Genomic DNA, 17,091 nt, shown 5'->3' with positions numbered 1-17,091 from the left:
TAGGATGGAAACTTCCAGTTCGAACCCCTGTCATTATCCACCACAGGTTCCACATCTATCCATACTGGGGCGTGATCAGAGATCTCCTTTGGGCCAATTTCTGCAGATTGTACCTTAGCGAATATTGCCCAGTCTACCAATATATAATCTAGCCTAGCTTGGGTCCCATGAGCCCTGGACCTATGTGTATAGTCTTTTTCATTAGGGTGTAGCACCCACCACGCATCCATTAGATTAAGCGTTTGTAGCATCAGGGGAAGTGTGTCAGCTCTGTATCCTGTATAATGTTGAGAGGTTGGGCTGGTGCAGTCAAGGCCGGGGTCCATGACCAGGTTGAAATCCCCCAGCAGCATCAGTGGCCCCCCTCCTGTCTGTAAGCAGATCTGAATGAGTGTCTGAAAAAAATTGGAGGTCTTGCTTGTTAGGGCCATATACCACTAATAGATAAAATTCTAAACCTTGCAGCCATATCCGAAGTAATAAATAGTTGCCATGCGCACCTTTGACTACAAGGGACGCTTTATATGGCATACCTTTCCTGAATAACACTGCGACTCCCCCTTTTCTTCCTTGAGAACAGCTCGCGAAGACCTCCCCTACCCAAGCTCTTTGTAGTTTTTGGTGTTCTAGGTCTGTAAGCCGAGTTTCTTGCAAGTAGGCAATATCTATCTTATGCCTATGTAGGGCAGTAAGTATTTTAGAACGTTTAACTGGAGACGTTATGCCTCCTACATTCCAGGTTGCTATTCGGACTGGTATGTGAGATGGAGTAGGAATAATTCTACCACTCTTCTCCTCTCGGAGACCAACCACTTGTTTTTGCAAACCTGGGAACATTCCCTTCCTTGCCTATCCCTATGTATGTCTATGGTGCTCAGCCCTTGTCTTTAACTCTGTATTCAACTCCCCTTTCCCTTCCCTCCCCCCCCCTTCCTCCCCAACCTTCCCCTTTCCCTTAAACTCCCCACCATTTCCACAAGCATCGAAACTCGTGAAAATGAGAGATCTACTTCGATGCTGGGGATCCCGGTCTCAAACAGCCAACATACAGTTTTACTAACACAAACTTCATAACACTCTGGTGCGCACATTCCTCATCTCATAGTATGAACCTGTAGGACTTCTAGCTACCATTAACAGTGTTCAAATATCCATTTCCACAAGGAAGGCCCTCGCCTCAGTCTCTGATTTGAAGCTGTGCCAGTTTTCTTGTATCCGGATTTTCAGTTGCGCTGGATATGAAAGCATAAGTGGGTGAAATTGACGGCGCTTCTCCTGCACTGCCTGCGAGAAATCTTGAAAAATTAGTACTCTCTGTCCTTCACATTGTAAATTTTCTCTTTTCAAACGAAAACCTTGAAGTATTTCAATTTTATATCTATAGTTGAGGATTTTCACTATCACAACTCTGGGGTGGCTCCGATTTTCAATTTTCTGTCCCACACGGTGCGCTCTCTCCACCACCATCGGGCCCACCGAGTCCAATAGCACCAGTTCTTTCGCCAGCCAGTTCTCTAGCCATACTGTCAAATTTTGATCCGGTATTTGCTCTGATAATCTCACGATTCTTATGTTATTACGTCGTGATCGGTTCTCCAAGTCTTCCAGCTTAGACACCAGATCTGCTACTTGAGTATTAAGGCACGCGATGTCTGGGGCTTGCCCCCGCGAGTCGTCCTCTAGCGCCGACACTCTTGCTTCTAGATCTCCAGTGCAAATTCCCAGGCCTTCTAAATCCGTCTGAAAATTCTCCAGTTGCAAGTTGAGCGTGTCCCAGCGTGGCTCTAATGCTTTGGTCACAGCCATTGTGAGCTGTGCTAGTTGTGCATCAGAAAAGTTTGTCGACGTGGCCATCTGAGACTCCGCCATCTTGGCATCGCCGCTCCCTGACTTAGTCTTTTCTCTCCTTGTTGATTTCTGTGCCATCGCCGAGGGGGATTTCTCTACAAATTTGTCCATTTAGTATTTCTGTATTGAGCACCAGTTGAGCGAAGCGTTGTTAAATTACCCTTTTGTGGCGCGTCGAGGGCCGGGGATCCCGAGCAACAACTCAAGGCTGCTTCTCTGCTCACTGCATCACGTGATCTTTCTTAGCAGAGTTTAAAAAAAGGTTGGACAGCTTCCTAAAGGAAAAGTCCATAGACCATTTTAAATTGGACTTGGGGAAATATTTCTGGGATAATCAGCATAAATGTTTTGTACTTTTATTGGGATCTTGCCAGGTATTTGTGACCTGGATTGGCCACTGTTGGAAACAGGATGCTGGGCTTGATGGACCTTTGGTCTGTCACAGTATGGCAATACTTATGTACTTATGACAATCAGGCCCCAGCAGCGAAGAAGGATATTACCCAAGTACCACTGCCCTCCAAACAGTGCAAACAGCTGTACTTGTCTGTATAGGCACTGCTCCCCACCCCCTGGTCCAGGGACAGACTGACAGTGATCTGGGCCCCTGGGCAATAAGAATCATTGGGCCTCCCTCTTCCCCTGCAAAAGCCTGTTCAGAGGGAATTTGAGGTGAAGCAGGGACCCAGAACCTAGGCATGCTTCCAAAGGGGACACCTTCAGTCCGCCACCCCCAGCTCAAACTGGCCACCAGCCCAGGAGCACCCTCAGAAGCCATCCACACCACCTGCTGGAGATAGAGACATACTAACTGAGCAAGGGGCTGGCCGTCTGGCATCACTGCATCAGTTTGTTTATCTCTATCGCCACCTGCTGGTAGACGGACTTAACTCACCAGTTCCTGGATTCATCTGCTGCAGGTGAGAAGAAAAGAAGCTTACAGAGTACACAGAACAGTGGAACAGTAAGGTCAACAGATGAGCCTTCCAACACTGAAAATCTCAGCAATTTGATGGATTCACAAAATAGCTTGAGCTGTTCTTCAATAAACAACTATTTTGTGAATCCATCAAGCTGATGAGAGTTTTAGTGTTGGAAGACTCATCTGTTGAACTTACTGTTCCACTGTCACATTTGCTTTGGAAGTATACAGGGTGTGCCTGTCACTGTTCTTCCTCTAAGGATGGTAAAAAGCAAGAAAAAAGAAATGGTGATAATCTCTAATCCCAACTATAATTTCTGTATTCATCTATGGATGAGGTTTAATGGATTACCAACAAGAGTGAAATAATAAGAGCCAAAGACATCGGGAAACAAATTACTAGTTGCAATATGATGTTGAATAAGTCATTTAGGGCACAGTTCTAAAACTGGGTGTCATATCTGTTAAGCGTCAATTCTATAAAAGCAGTTGTGTGTACAAATGCAGGTATAGAATACATTCACATCAAGTCAATGGCAGGCAAGATTGTGCCTAAGTGCTATATGTCACAGGAGGAATTCAATAAATGGCGCTCAAATTTAAGCACTGGGATAATCCGCATAGAACGACCTTTACAGAATACTAGCTTAGTGTGCATTTACACCTACCAAAAGCTGGTCTAAATGCTCGTGCCCAACCAATAGAGGGTTAGGTGCGCAAATGCAGGTATTCAGGGGTGTAGCTACTTAGGGCCACGGAGGCATGGGCCCCCACAGATTTAGTCCTGGCCCCCTCCACTTTTGGCCCCCCTGCCGAACCTCCCCTCCACTTTTGACCCCTCGCCCGCTGCAAGGTACTTTGTTGGCGGGTGTCCTCAACTCCCGCCAGCCTTAGTCTTCTTCAGTGCCGGTCTTCGGCGTGTTCACTCACTTCGCTGATCTGTGCTATGAGTCCTGATGTCCAGCATGTTCCTTTAAGTGGAATGTGCAGGACGTCAGGACTCATAGCACAGATTAGCGAAGTGAGTGAACGCACCGGAGACCGGCGCTGAAGAAGACTAAGGCTGGAGGGGCTTGGGGACCCCCGCCAGTAAAGGTACCTTGTGGCGGGGGGTTGAAAGTGGTGGGGGAGGGTCGGAGGCAGCGGCGGAAGGTGGCGGGGAGGGGCATCAGTGGGGGGGGGGGGGGGGGCGGCTGAGGGAGGCAGGATAATATGTGCCCCCCCACCTTGGGCTGTGGACCCCCCCTCCCGCTGAAGTCTGGCTATGCCCCTGCAGGTATTCTCTAACATCGTGCCTAATTTCTTGGAATGCCCCTGACCCACCCATGGCCACACCCCTTTGGAATTGCGTGTTATGAATATGAGTTATATTGCAATACATGCTATGGGTTTATCTTATTGGGCAAACTGGATGGACTATGCAGGTCTTTATCTGTCATCATCTACTATGTTACCATGTTATAGAAAAGGGTATAGGGTAGATCCACGTGTAACTCCTAATCACTGCCAATTAAGTGCTTGTTAATGCCAATAATTTACCGATAACACCTAATTGGCTAATTAGTTTACGTGCGGATCTGGGATCCATGCCCAGATTTGTATGCCTCTCTTTGGTCAACCTATACAGAATCCAGTGGCACATGTGTAACTACATTATTCTGTAAGTTATGTGCATATATGGAAGGCAGACCCATATCTCACACATGCATTGCCCACTTGTACACCCCCCCCCATGCAGTTGTATGCTAATGCACTTACATGTTACTTTATAGAACAGCATAAGGCATGTACTGCACATGCGTGCATAAGCGCCAGTTATCTTGGCATTTACACGCAAGGCGATCAAATTGCCTTTTTAACCCTCTCATGCCTAGTTTAATTTTGTGAGCACAGATCCTGCTTACCATGTAGTTCTTTCTGTATTGTGGTGTATACACTAATAATGTTCTATAAATAGTAAACACTGTTATTATGCCGTCAAACAGAAAGGGAAAATAAGGGCAGGGCCTGCGCTTCTCTTACTTCCGAACATTCCTACTGCGGAAACCAAAAATGAAAAAGAGTTGACTATTAAAGCGTAAGCAGAGAAAAGCACTGGAAAGAAATACACAGGGGAAATTAACAAAGAAATAGTGCTGAATACTTCACTTCAGCATTCTTCATACGGGATCTCAACAAAACAAGGCAGGAATGTTCTTGTGAACTGGGTACCAAAGCTTCTATTTTAATAGTGGCAGCCCCCCAGAACATTGACTTCCTCTGATACCCCCTTGTCCAGTGGCAAGAGATCAAACTTTTTTTTTTTCTGTACACTATCCTGGCTTAGCGTCTTTTTACTTACAAGTTTCTATGAATACATTTTTTATCCTTTTAAATTAAAGCTTAGAAAGAAATGACAAGAAAAATCCATGAATGGCAACATTATTACAATGTGAGCTTAAAATATATCAACCAAGAGAAAAATGATTCAAACAATTCTTTTAAATGCATCACAAACCCAAAAATGTTTCATGACTGGAGAAAAATGGGTTCCTTTTGTTATCGCAAAGAACGATAATTAGAAAGGTCACAAAAACACGCTGAGCTGCTATTTACTGTTAACAAAAGTGCCATTATATGAATCAGCGTACTCATATTTCCTAGAATTATATATTTTTCTGAACTCCAGTAGAAAATGAACTGTTTCTATTAATCTTGATGATATATCGCTCACATTTTAGCCAACAAATGGCTGATTTCGGGAACATTTCAAAGTGAAGAAGATTGGATGGGAGGAATGAGGGGACAAGATGGATGGAAAGGAGGGGTGAAATGTAATTTCGCTATAGAAAGCACTCCTGCACAAATGCTTTAAATCAGGATCTGCTCTGAAACAGATAGACCCCTCACATTTTAAGGGACACTTTTCAAAACACAAACAAGAAAGCAGGGCTAATGTGGATTTGAAATGTCTTATATACGTCAGATATTCTTGATGGTTTAAGTATTAGAGCCTACGCAGGCAACATCAGTTAACAGATACTTACTCATTAAAGACCAGGTCTGGAGCAAAAATAAAGGACCTGGCCGGTTTGCATGTTTGTATGATCGCCAGCTCAATGAAAACGATGACAGACACATCCAAGAGTACTGAATCAGAGTAATTTGGTCCTCAAGAGGCAGGTTTCTGAACCCTGGAGAACAGAACAATTAAATCACCATTAAACTTTCATATAAGAACCAGTACAGTATAAACCTGGCCAAAAGTACAAAGCAAGAGTGTAGCAAATTCTCAAACAACTTTTGTGCCATGTTTACATTTAACACTAGAATATTAGTAAACCATCCTGCAGCCAAGTTGTTCTCTGTAAATATTTATAACAAAGATAATAAGATATTAATATAGAATAACATATTTAGCTGTAGCTACAAGTATTCTGATTTATTCCTACAATTTGCCTTCTTACAGTACTCTACATCTTTTTTTTTCTGTCTTCAACACTTCTTTCATACAAACTGCAAACACAAGAAGCATGCGAAATAAACTTCATTAGCAGGATCCTCCCATCTTAGTTGCTCACTCCAGAATGAACTAAAATGAAACTACAATTATTCCTATTTCTATCTACGATTTAAGAACGATTTAAGAACTCTGCTGCCCGTCTCATTCTTCCGCCAGGGTCGCTTTACTCATACTACCCCTCTCCTCAGACCCTTCACTGGCTCCCTATCCGTTTTTCGCATCCTGTTCAAACTTCTTCTACTAACCTATAATGTATTCACTATGCTGCTCCCCAGTATCTCTCTCCACACTCGTCCTTCCCTACACCCCTTCCCGTGCACATCCGCTCCATGGATAATCCTTCTTATCTGTTCCCTTCTCCACTACTGCCAACTCCAACTTCGCGCCTTCTATCTCGCTGCACCTACGCCTGGAATAAACTTCCTGAGCCCCTACTTCTTGCCCCTCCTTGGCCACTTTAAATCTAGACTGAAAACCCACCTCTTTAAACATTGCTTTTGACTCTTAACCCTTGTAACCACTCGCCTCCACCTACCCTCCTCTCTTCCTTCCCGTTCACATTAATTGATCGATTTGCTTACTTTATTTATTTTTTGTCTATTAGATTGTAAGCTCTTTGAGCAGGGACTTGTCCTTTCTTCTATGTTGGTACAGCGCTGCTTATGCTTGTAGCGCTATAGAAATGCTAATAGTAGTAGTATAGTAGTAGTCAATGGTAAGGAGACAGCATGAGCCTATCTGGCCCATTATTTGGGCTGAAGCTAATAGGTGAAGCTTGTCACCCTATCAATTTCATTGTTTTGGGTGTACCAAGATGCAGCTGCTGTATTGGGAGAATTAAAACTTCCATGGGTGGAGTAGGTAGGGACCGGCTTCAGTCTTGTGACATCATGCCGTCTCCTGTTATCAAACCTCCAAAGTGTCTGGAAGGAGCCTATTGCATAAAGAGACATAGATGCCTACTTTCCAGAATAGGTTTATATTAGTGTAGCACATCAGATTTGCGCCTTTATTTTAGGCATGCACACTTACACCAACCATAGAGCTGGTGTAAATGCTCTTTTCTAAAAGTGGAAGATACATGTATAACTTACAGTCTTCTGTGCATGAAAATGTTCCCTGCCCAGACTCAACCCACCACAGATATTATCTAGCACTGCAGATAGCAGCCTAATCTGCATTGCCAGCATATAGCTGGGCTGTCATGTTAGGTCAAATTGCCTACCCATCAGGAGCGTAGCCAGACACCCAATTTGGGTGGGCCTGAGCCCAACATTGGGTGGTAGAAGAACTCTGCCCTGTCCTCACAAGTGATTGATCTCTCCCTCTCTTGCCTGTATGCCATATAGTACATAGTAGATGATGGCAGAAAAAGACCTGCACGGTCCACCCAGTCTGCCCAACAAGATAAACTCACATGTCATTTTTTGTGTATATCTTACCTTGATTTGTACCTGTCTTATTCAGGGCACAGACCGTAGAAGTCTGCCCAGCACTATCCCCACCTCCCAACCACCCACCCCGCCTCCCACCACCGGCTCTGGCACAGACCGTATAAGTCTGCCCAGCACTATCCTCACCTCCTACCGCTGGCTAAGCTTCTGGGGATCCCTTCCTTCTGAGGAGGATTCCTTTATGTTTATCCCACGCATGTTTGAATTCTGTTACCGTTTTCCTCTCCACCACAAACATCCTCCCTCCCCCGCATACCTTTTAAGTAACAGATTTTCATCGGCAGTGAGCAGCAACTGATACACACTGCTCATGTTCGCCCCACAACCTTCCCTCTGATGCAGCGTCCTGTTTCCGCATAGGCGGGAATATATTAGAGAGTAGGCTGTGGGACCAGTGCGAACAGTATGTATCAGCTGCTCCTTGCTGCAAGCGAAGATCTGCTATTTATAAGGTATGCAGGAAGGACAGTTGTGGGAGTTTTTTGCTGGTAGCCCGGGGATCCCTGCCAGCCACTTCATAGGTGTGCTGCTACTGGGTGGGTCTGAGCCCAAAGTGGGTGGGGCCTGGGTCCACCAAGGCCCACCCTTGGCTACGCCACTGCTACCCACTACCATTTCTTTAGAAAATCAACACTGCTTACAAGGGGTTGCTCTCAAAGTCTGGCTTCTATTTTAATATCAAAATTCAAAATTCATGCCACTAAGATTTTTTTCTACTAACTAGATTGTGATAACAGTAAACAAGTAACATATGTGATGTTTAAATAGGACTAAAATGCATTAATCTGGGAAACAAACAGTACATGTTCTTATGATAAATCATGTACATATTTTACAAAAGCACTCTCAATCTTGGTATAACTTGCACATGAATTTACACATACAACTGAACAATGTGCCATCCTACCTGGAAGTACTTTTGCCCATTTTACCACCTGTATCATCTGCTTGCCAGCGAGGCGGTTTAGACTAGAAAGCAGGTGCTCTGCCGTATCTGGTTTTGAATTGTCATACCCTGCATACACAATATCAGGTTCAATGTTTTCAAGGACCATTGTTGCCGATGGAGTCAAGATTGGTGAAATATCAGACAGAACAGGAACGAGAGCAGTTTTCCCAGGTACCGAGGGCTCTTTTCCTGCAGAAATGTGTGTTGTTCCTTCCTCTGGGCTCTGGGGCAGTGGTTGAAGCTGCTGTGGTTGTTCTTCATGTGTTCCTTTAAACTTCCCCAGCTTCTTGGACTTACGAGCTATAAACAAGCATGAAAGTAAAGCCGGTGAGAAAATGAGTTGATAGTGATTTTGTTCTTTCAATCTGGATGAAAAAACAATAATGTGTGAATACTTTTTACAAATTTTTCACTACTGGGCCCTTTTACTAAAGTGCGTTATACACTTCACATGTGAATTAGTGTGCATTGACTCTGGTGGTTTAGCAATTAGCGCATACTAATTCTTGCGTTATGTGCTTTTTGTGTTAGGTTTAGGAACCAGGGGGGGGGGGGGGGGGGGGGGACATGGGTAGAGAATGGGTGTGGATAGCATACTGCATTTAGCATGAGGTACATACTGCCCTTTGTCTCTAACTGGGTAATGCAAACAATGCAGGAGAACTTACCGCCTCCTAAATAATGTAGGAAGCAGTAAGTACTCCTGTGTTAATATTTTTGCAGATCTCGCACACTCATGGAAAATTAGTGTGAGACCTGCAGATAGAAAAAAGAAAAAAAACCCCTTATTTTAGGATACATTAGAAATGGGCTTACAGTGCAGGAAAATCCCACCTGAAAACACACTAAGTGAATATTTTAGTGCATCTTATTAAAAGGGCTACCAAGTTTGTACCTGAGACAACGGAGGGTTAAGGGCCTCTTTTACCAAGCCGCGCTAGTGGCTCCCGGTGCAGTAATGCTGTCATTTCGGCATTGCAGAGTGGGAACTGTTAGCACGGCTTGATAAAATAGGCCCTAAGACAGCTTCCCAAAACCAGAAAAAGAAGTAGTGAGATTATAGGCATCTCTATTCAGTGTGATAAACATGAATCACTTTAGGATTCTGAGGAGTTCAATATAAGATGGATTTTCTTTTTACATTTCTTTATTTTTAACTTTTATCAGTAATATTACAAACAAGTATCTATTGAATTCACAATCATATTTTATATAGAGTTTGAACACACCTAACACCCATACAGGATGGCACTAGCATCATATTGTGCAACATATTTTAGTCATACCATATCATTTTAGTACTAGTAAAAAAGGCCCGTTTCGTTATGAAATGAAACGGGCGCTAGCAAGTTTATCGCTTCCTCCCTCGCTCTCTCCCTCTGTCCCCTCCAAGTCCCATGGCCCCCTTTCTTCCCTTCCGATTTCCAGGCCCTCCCTCCCTCTCTCTCCCTCCCTCTCCTTCTCTCTGTCCCTCCCCCGAGTTCCAGTCATCCCTCTGTCTCACAGACACGTCCTTGCGATGCCTCCACCCGCGGCCTTCCCCTCCCCGACACTGGCCCCGCCCATCCCCCTACGTGCACGTCGCCACCCTCCAAAATCGCCAACCCCCTCTGCTACCCTCCCCTCCCCCCCCTCTTACCGGGGTTCCGGCGGCAGCAGTGAAGAGCCTCGCGAGTCTGCTGCCTTCCCTTCCCTTCGCTCTCAGCTCTGACTCTGGTCCCACCCTTGCGGAAACAGTTCCTGTTCCCTAACCCAGTGGGTCTTTTACAAAGGGGTGCTAGTGGTTTTAGCATATGCTAAAAATGAGCGTGCGCTAAATGTTAGAGGTGCCCATCAGGTGAGTTTTCGAAAAGAGAAGGGCGCCCATCTTCTGACACAAATTGGGAGATGGGAGTCCTTCTCACAAGGTTGCCCAAATTGGCATAATCGATAGCCGATTTTGGACGTCCTCAACTGCTTTCCGTCGTTGGGACGACCGAAGTTCACGGGGGCGTGTCGGCAGTGTAGCAAAGGCGGGACTGGGGCTTACTTAAGAAATGAGCGTCCTCGGACGATAATGGAAAAAAGAAGGGCGTCCCTGACGAACACTTGGGCGACTTTACTTGGTCCATTTTTTCTTGCGACCAAGCCTCAAAAAGGTTCCCGAACTGACCAGCTGACCATCGGAGAAAATTGGGGATGACCTTCCTTACTCCCCCAGTGGTCACTAACCCCCTCCCACCCTTCAAAAACATTTTAAAAACTATTTTGTGCCAGCCTCTATGTCAGCCTCAAATGCCATACTCAGGTCCATCGCAGCAGTATGCAGGTACCTGGAGCAGTTGTAGTGGGTGCAGTATACTTCAGGCAAGCGGACCCAGGCCCATCCCCCCCATCTGTTACACTTGTGGTGGTAAATGTGAGCCCTCCAAAACCCACCACAAACCCACTGTACCCATATATAGGTGCTCCCCTTCATCCCTAAGGGCTATGGTAGTTGTGCACAGTTGTGGGTTTGGGGGGCTCAGCACCCAAGGCAAGTGAGCTATGCACCTGGGACCTTTTTCTGAAGTCCACTGCAGTGCCCCCTAGGGTGCCCGGTTGGTGTCCTGGGATGTGAGGGGGACCAGTGCACTACGAATGCTGGCTCCTCCCACGACCAAATAGCTTGGATTTGATTGTTTTTGAGATGGATGTCCTTCGGTTTCCATTATCGCCGAAAACCGGGGATGACCATCTCAAAAACGACCTAAGGACGACCATCTCTAAGGTCGACCTAAATTTCATGATTTGGGCATCCCCGACCATATTATCGAAACGATATGGACGTCCATCTTGTTTCGATAATACGGGTTGCCACGCCCCTTTACGGGGCCGTCCTGCGAAGACGCCCTCATGAAAACTTGGGCGCCCCCCGTTCGATTATGCCCCTCCATATATTCCAATGGGCATCTCTAGTGTTTAGCATACACTAAAAATGCTACCGTGCCTTTGTAAAAGACCCCCCCCCCAATTTGCAGTTAACATGTGAATTAGCGTGTGCAAACTGCAGCATTAGTTGGCGTGATTGTGCGAAACTGGTTAACATGTGCTAATTTGTGTGTTTGCTTAGCACAGTTTAGCAAAAAAAACCCTTTTGTTTTATTTAGGTTTGTTAAAATCTCTTTTATGTTTCAGGACAATGTCATCAATAATGCATACTTTTATACAATGCTGCACCCTATTGCTCAAACACTGCATCTTATTGCTCAGTAGTGTGCTTATAAATAGTGTGCATTAGCAACACAGCACACTTATGGCCCTGTGTAGAAAGGTGTGCTAGCATTTTTAGCGTATGCTAACCGTGTAGATGCTTATAATATTCCTATGGGCGTCTACAAGGTTATCATGTGCTAACTTTTAGTGCACCTTTGTTAAACAGGGCCCTTAAGCAATAATGTGTACTTCTGATGACACAGAAAAAACACCATATTTTTGTGTTTTTTTTCTACTGTTGTTTCAGATAAAAATGTTATTTCAAACGAATGCACATCACTAACTTCCTCCCAAAATAAAATAGCAATTTAAGGGCCCTGTTTACAAAGGCACGCTAGCATTTTTAGCATGTAGATGCCTATAATATTCCTATGGGCGTCTACACGGTTACCACACACTAAAAACGCTTGCGTGCCTTTGTAAATAGGGCCCTAAATCTATTTTCTAGAGTGTCCTACATACAGTCAGAAATATTCTTTTATCGCAAATCTGGCTACTGCATTCTGTTGCTGTGATCTATGGAGCTTTTCTCACCATTTTATTTTGCAAGAGAAATTATTAAAGATTTTTCTGTTTCTGTTCCACTGAACGGGTTGCATATAACAAAAGCAAATGGTACTACCTCACTATAAACCAAGCAAAAAAATAAACTCCATATCTACCATTATGCTAAATTTAATTGTACAGGTGGGGCTGATTTTGAGTATTCTGTTGTGAAAGTACACCACTGAAAAGAAAACAGGAAAGACTTGTTAGTCTCAGCAGGTTCCATCAGGGACTCATGATTTTGACTAACAGGCTGAGATACTTGCTCCCTTGTATTTATTCTGTATTTCAACTGACCTACCCTCTGATCCACCACTTGGGTCTCAGCCACAATCGGTTGCACAGTGAAAACAGCTTTGATCAGCTTCATCCTTTCCCATTCAGTAGCCACAGCTCTACCATTCCAAGTCAGCTATCTTGGAACATGTTGGTTGACTACCGTTTCTGCTTGAGCTGATATACCATATAGCGAAGATACATACCTGTAGCAGGTATTCTCCGAGGACAGCAGGCTGATTGTTCTCACATGTGGGTCGACGTCTGCATCGGCCCGGGAATCGACATTTTTGCAAGCAAAATATGAAAAAATCTTGCCAGAGTCTTCTGGCGCACGTGCAGTGTGCACCGCGCATGCGCGGACCGATTTCCCACACATTGCGTGAGCGTTCCCACTCAGTTTAATCAAAAAGCAAATAATAAACAAACAACTCCAAAGGGGAGGTGGGCGGGTTTGTGAGAACAATCAGCCTGCTGTCCTCGGAGAATACCTGCTAGAAGTATGTATCTTCGCTTTCTCCGAGGACAAGCAGGCTGCTTGTTCTCACATGTGGGGTATCCCTAGCAACCAGGCTCACTCAAAACAATGAACATTGGTCAATTGGGCTTCGCAACGGCGAGGACAACACAGATTGACCTGAAACCATAAACAACTAACTGAGAGTGCAGCCTGGAACAGAACAAAAGTGGGTCTAGGGTGGGTGTAGTTGGATTCTAAACCCTGAACAGATTCTGCAGCACCGACTGCCCAAATCGACTGTCGTGTTGGGTATTCTGCTGGAGGCAGTAGTGAGATGTGAATGTGTGGACTGATGACCACGTTGCAGCCTTGCAAATCTCCTCAATGGAGGCTAACTTTAAATGAGCCACTGACGCAGCCATGGCTCTAACATTGTGAGCCGTGAGATGGCCCTCCAGAGTCAGCCCAGCTTGGGCGTAAGTGAAGGATATAAAATCTGCTAGCCAATTGGAGATTGTGCATTTTCCGATGGCGACTCCCCCCCTGTTGGGATCAAAAGAAACAAACAACTGGGCGGACTGTCTAAAGGGCTTTGTCTGCTCCACGTAAAAGACCAATGCTCTCTTGCAATCCAAGGTGTGCAAACTGCTTTCGCCAGGGCGGGTATGAGGACGGGGAAAGAATGTTGGCAAGACAACTGACTGGTTCAGATGAAACTCCGACACCACCTTTGGCAGGAACTTAGGGTGTGTGCGGAGGACTACTCTGTTGTGATGGAACTTGATATAAGGTGCATGTACTACCAAGGCCTGAAGCTCAGTAACTCTATGAGCTGAAGTAACAGCCACCAAAAAAACGACGTTCCAGGTCAAGTACTTCAGATGGCAGGAATTCAGTGGCTCAAAAGGAGCTTTCATCAGCTGCATGAGCATGACGTTGAGATCTCATGACACTGGCGGAGGTTTGACAGGAGTCTTTGACAAAAGCAAACCTCTCATGAAGCGAACAACTAAAGTCTGTCCAGAGATAGGCTTACCCTCTACACGGCGATGAAAAGCACTAATCGCACTAAGGGAACTCTTACGGAGTTGGTCTTGAGACCACACTCTGACAAGTGTAGAAGGTATTCAAGTAAGGTTTGTGTAGGACAAGAAAGAGGATCTAGGGCCTTGCTGTCACACCAGACAGCAAACCTCCTCCATTTGAAAGAGTAACTCCTCTTCGTGGAATCTTTCCCGGAAGCAAGCAAGACTCGGCAGACATCCTCTAAAAGACCCAAGGAGGCGAATTGTAAGCTCTCAACATCCAGGTCGTGAGAGCCAGAGACTGGAGGTTGGGATGTAGAAGAGACCTCTCGTTCTGAGTGATGAGGGTTGGAAAACAGTCCAATCTTCACAGTTCTTCGGAGGACAACTCCAGAAGAAGAGGGAACCAAATCTGGCGTGGCCAGAAGGGAGCAATCAGGATCATGGTTCCGCAGTCTTGCTTAAGTTTCAGCAAAGTCTTCCCTACTACAGGTATGGGAGGATACGCATACAGAAGGCCTGTCCCCCAATGCAGGAGAAAGGCATCTGACGCTAGTCTGTCGTGGGCCTGAAGCCTGGAACAGAACTAAGGGACCTTGTGATTGATCTGAGTGGCAAAATGATCCACCGAGGGGGTGACCCACGCTCGGAAGATCTTTTGGACTATGCCCATATCATACCATATCAGTGACCACTCGTGAGGTTGCATTGTCCTGTTCAGTCTGTCGGCCAGACTGTTGTTTATGCCTGCCAGATAAGTGGCTTGGAGGATCATGCTGTGACTGTGAGCCCAAAGCCACATCTGGACGGCTTCCTGACACAGAGGGCGAGATCTGGTGCCCCCTGCTTGTTGGTGTAATACATGGCAACCTGACTGTCTGTCTGAATTATTTATTTATTTATTTTTGGTACATTTATACCCCACATTTTCCCACTAGTTCGAGCTCAATGCGGCTTACAATATTACAGAAGGTTACAATCCAAGGAGGGTAATAACACAAAAGTCAGAAGGATGGGAAAGAACATAAGGATAGTACACGTTGGATAAACAGGTATAGGCAATGTGAGGAAGGTGGAGACTGAGCATTATTTGGAGGGATAAGCTTTCTCGAATAAAAATGTTTTTTTTAAGGATTTCTTGAATAGCTGGTGGTCGTCAATCTCTTTTAGATGTTTTGGTAGGACGTTCCAAGACTTTGGGCTGACGTAGGAGAAAGAAGATGAAAAGAGCAGCTTGTATTTAACAGACTTGCAGCTTGGGTAATGTAGATTAAGATAGGATTGAGCAGTTACCGAAGCATTTCTTGATGGTAGATCTATCAAATCTAGCATGTAGGCAGGGGCTTCCCCATATATTATCTTGTGAGTCAATGAGCAGATTTTGTAAGTAATACGGTCTACAATAGGAAGCCAGTGCAGATTAAAACGGTGAGGTTGACATGTTTTGCCTAAGATTAGCCTTGCAGCTGTGTTTTGAGCAGTCTGGAGTTTTTTCAGAATGAAATTTCGGCAACCAGCATAAATTCCACTGCAGTAGTCAATATGCGATAGGACCAACCAGTGAGTAAGGGTTTGGAAGAGCTCCCTTGTGAGGAATTGCCTGAGACGCCTCAATCTCCACATGGAGTGGAACATTCTTTTTGTGATGAGCTTAGCTTGACTGTCGAGTAGAAAGTGATTATCCAACAAGACACCAAGGATTTTTAGACTTTGTGAGATCGGAAGAGCATACTCCTTAGTGATGAGTGAAGTCGGAATAATCTTATTATGCTGGGACAAAAGGATTAGACACTGTGTTTTGTCTTTATTGAGTTTGAATGGAAATGCTGTAAGCCCAAGAATCCATGATGGAAAAACTAGCAGCTATTGCGTCAGAGATTTCTGCTAGTGTGGATTTAAAAGGGATATAGATGGTCACATCGTCTGCATAGATGAATGGATTGAGGCCCAGTTTTGATAAGGTTTTTGCTAGAGGAATCAGCATGATGTTGAAAGAGTAGGGGAAAGGGGTGAGCCCTGGGGTACTCCACAATAAGCTTTCCACGGCGTAGAGATATCAAATTTGGCTTTGATGAGGTACATTCTCCGGGACAGAAAGCCTTTAATCCAGTTAAGCACGATACCACCTATTCCAAATGTATCCAATAGGTGAATTAGGAGATTATGATCCACCATATCAAATGCACTGGACATGTCAAATTGTAGTAGTAACACTTTTTTCCCAGTAGATATTAATTGTTTAAAGTTCGACAGGAGGGTAACTAATACTGTTTCGGTACTATACTGTTGTTGGAAGCCCGATTGTGAGCTATGCAGGATGCAGAAGTTATTCAAGTAATCAGTTAATTGACTGTTGATCATACTTTCCATTGTTTTGACAAGTAATGGGATAGATGCCACTGGGCGATAATTCAAGATGACTTCAGCTTTGACTTTCTGGTTCTTAGGAATAGGTGTGAGGAGAATGCTTCCATGAACAGATGGAAAGAGAACGTTCTGGAGCATGAAATTTAAATAGGATGTGAGGTTAGCAATGAAGCAAGCAGGTGCAGATCTCAACAGATAACTAGGGCATATATCGAGACCACAGTGCTTTTTGGAAAACTTGTTAACTATTTTTGATACATTATCTACTGTTAAAGTGGTAAAGTTTGTCCATGACTGGTCAGCCGGGCATTGGTCAGGTGCTGAGTCGAGAACTTTAAGGAAGTCATCGATGGCAGTGTTGCGACGTGGTAATGATTAAATGATTTGGTTGGACAGCCGATCTCTGAAAGCCTTTAGAGTGTTCCAGATCGCTCTTAATTCCAGGAGGTTGATCTGCAGACCTCTTTCCTGAAAGGACCAGGCTCCCTGAGTGTGGAGCCCATCTACA

The 17,091-nt window shown here is 44.8% G+C and overlaps 1 protein-coding gene across 1 annotated transcript in view; it reads right to left on the bottom strand.

Moving 5' to 3' along the window:
- Window positions 1-17,091, bottom strand: part of NR3C2 (nuclear receptor subfamily 3 group C member 2) — a 582,332-nt gene that overhangs the window by 69,754 nt on the left and 495,487 nt on the right. The window contains 3 exon segments of the mRNA XM_030191661.1: window positions 5,797-5,837; window positions 5,840-5,943; window positions 8,634-8,975. Of these exon segments, the coding sequence (XP_030047521.1) occupies window positions 5,797-5,837; window positions 5,840-5,943; window positions 8,634-8,975 (487 nt within the window).

The sequence above is a fragment of the Microcaecilia unicolor genome, chromosome 2, assembly GCF_901765095.1.
Source record: "Microcaecilia unicolor chromosome 2, aMicUni1.1, whole genome shotgun sequence".
NCBI lineage: Eukaryota > Metazoa > Chordata > Amphibia > Gymnophiona > Siphonopidae > Microcaecilia > Microcaecilia unicolor.
Note: the sequence above shows the minus strand (reverse complement) of the source record. Positions and strands in the feature narration are given on the sequence as shown.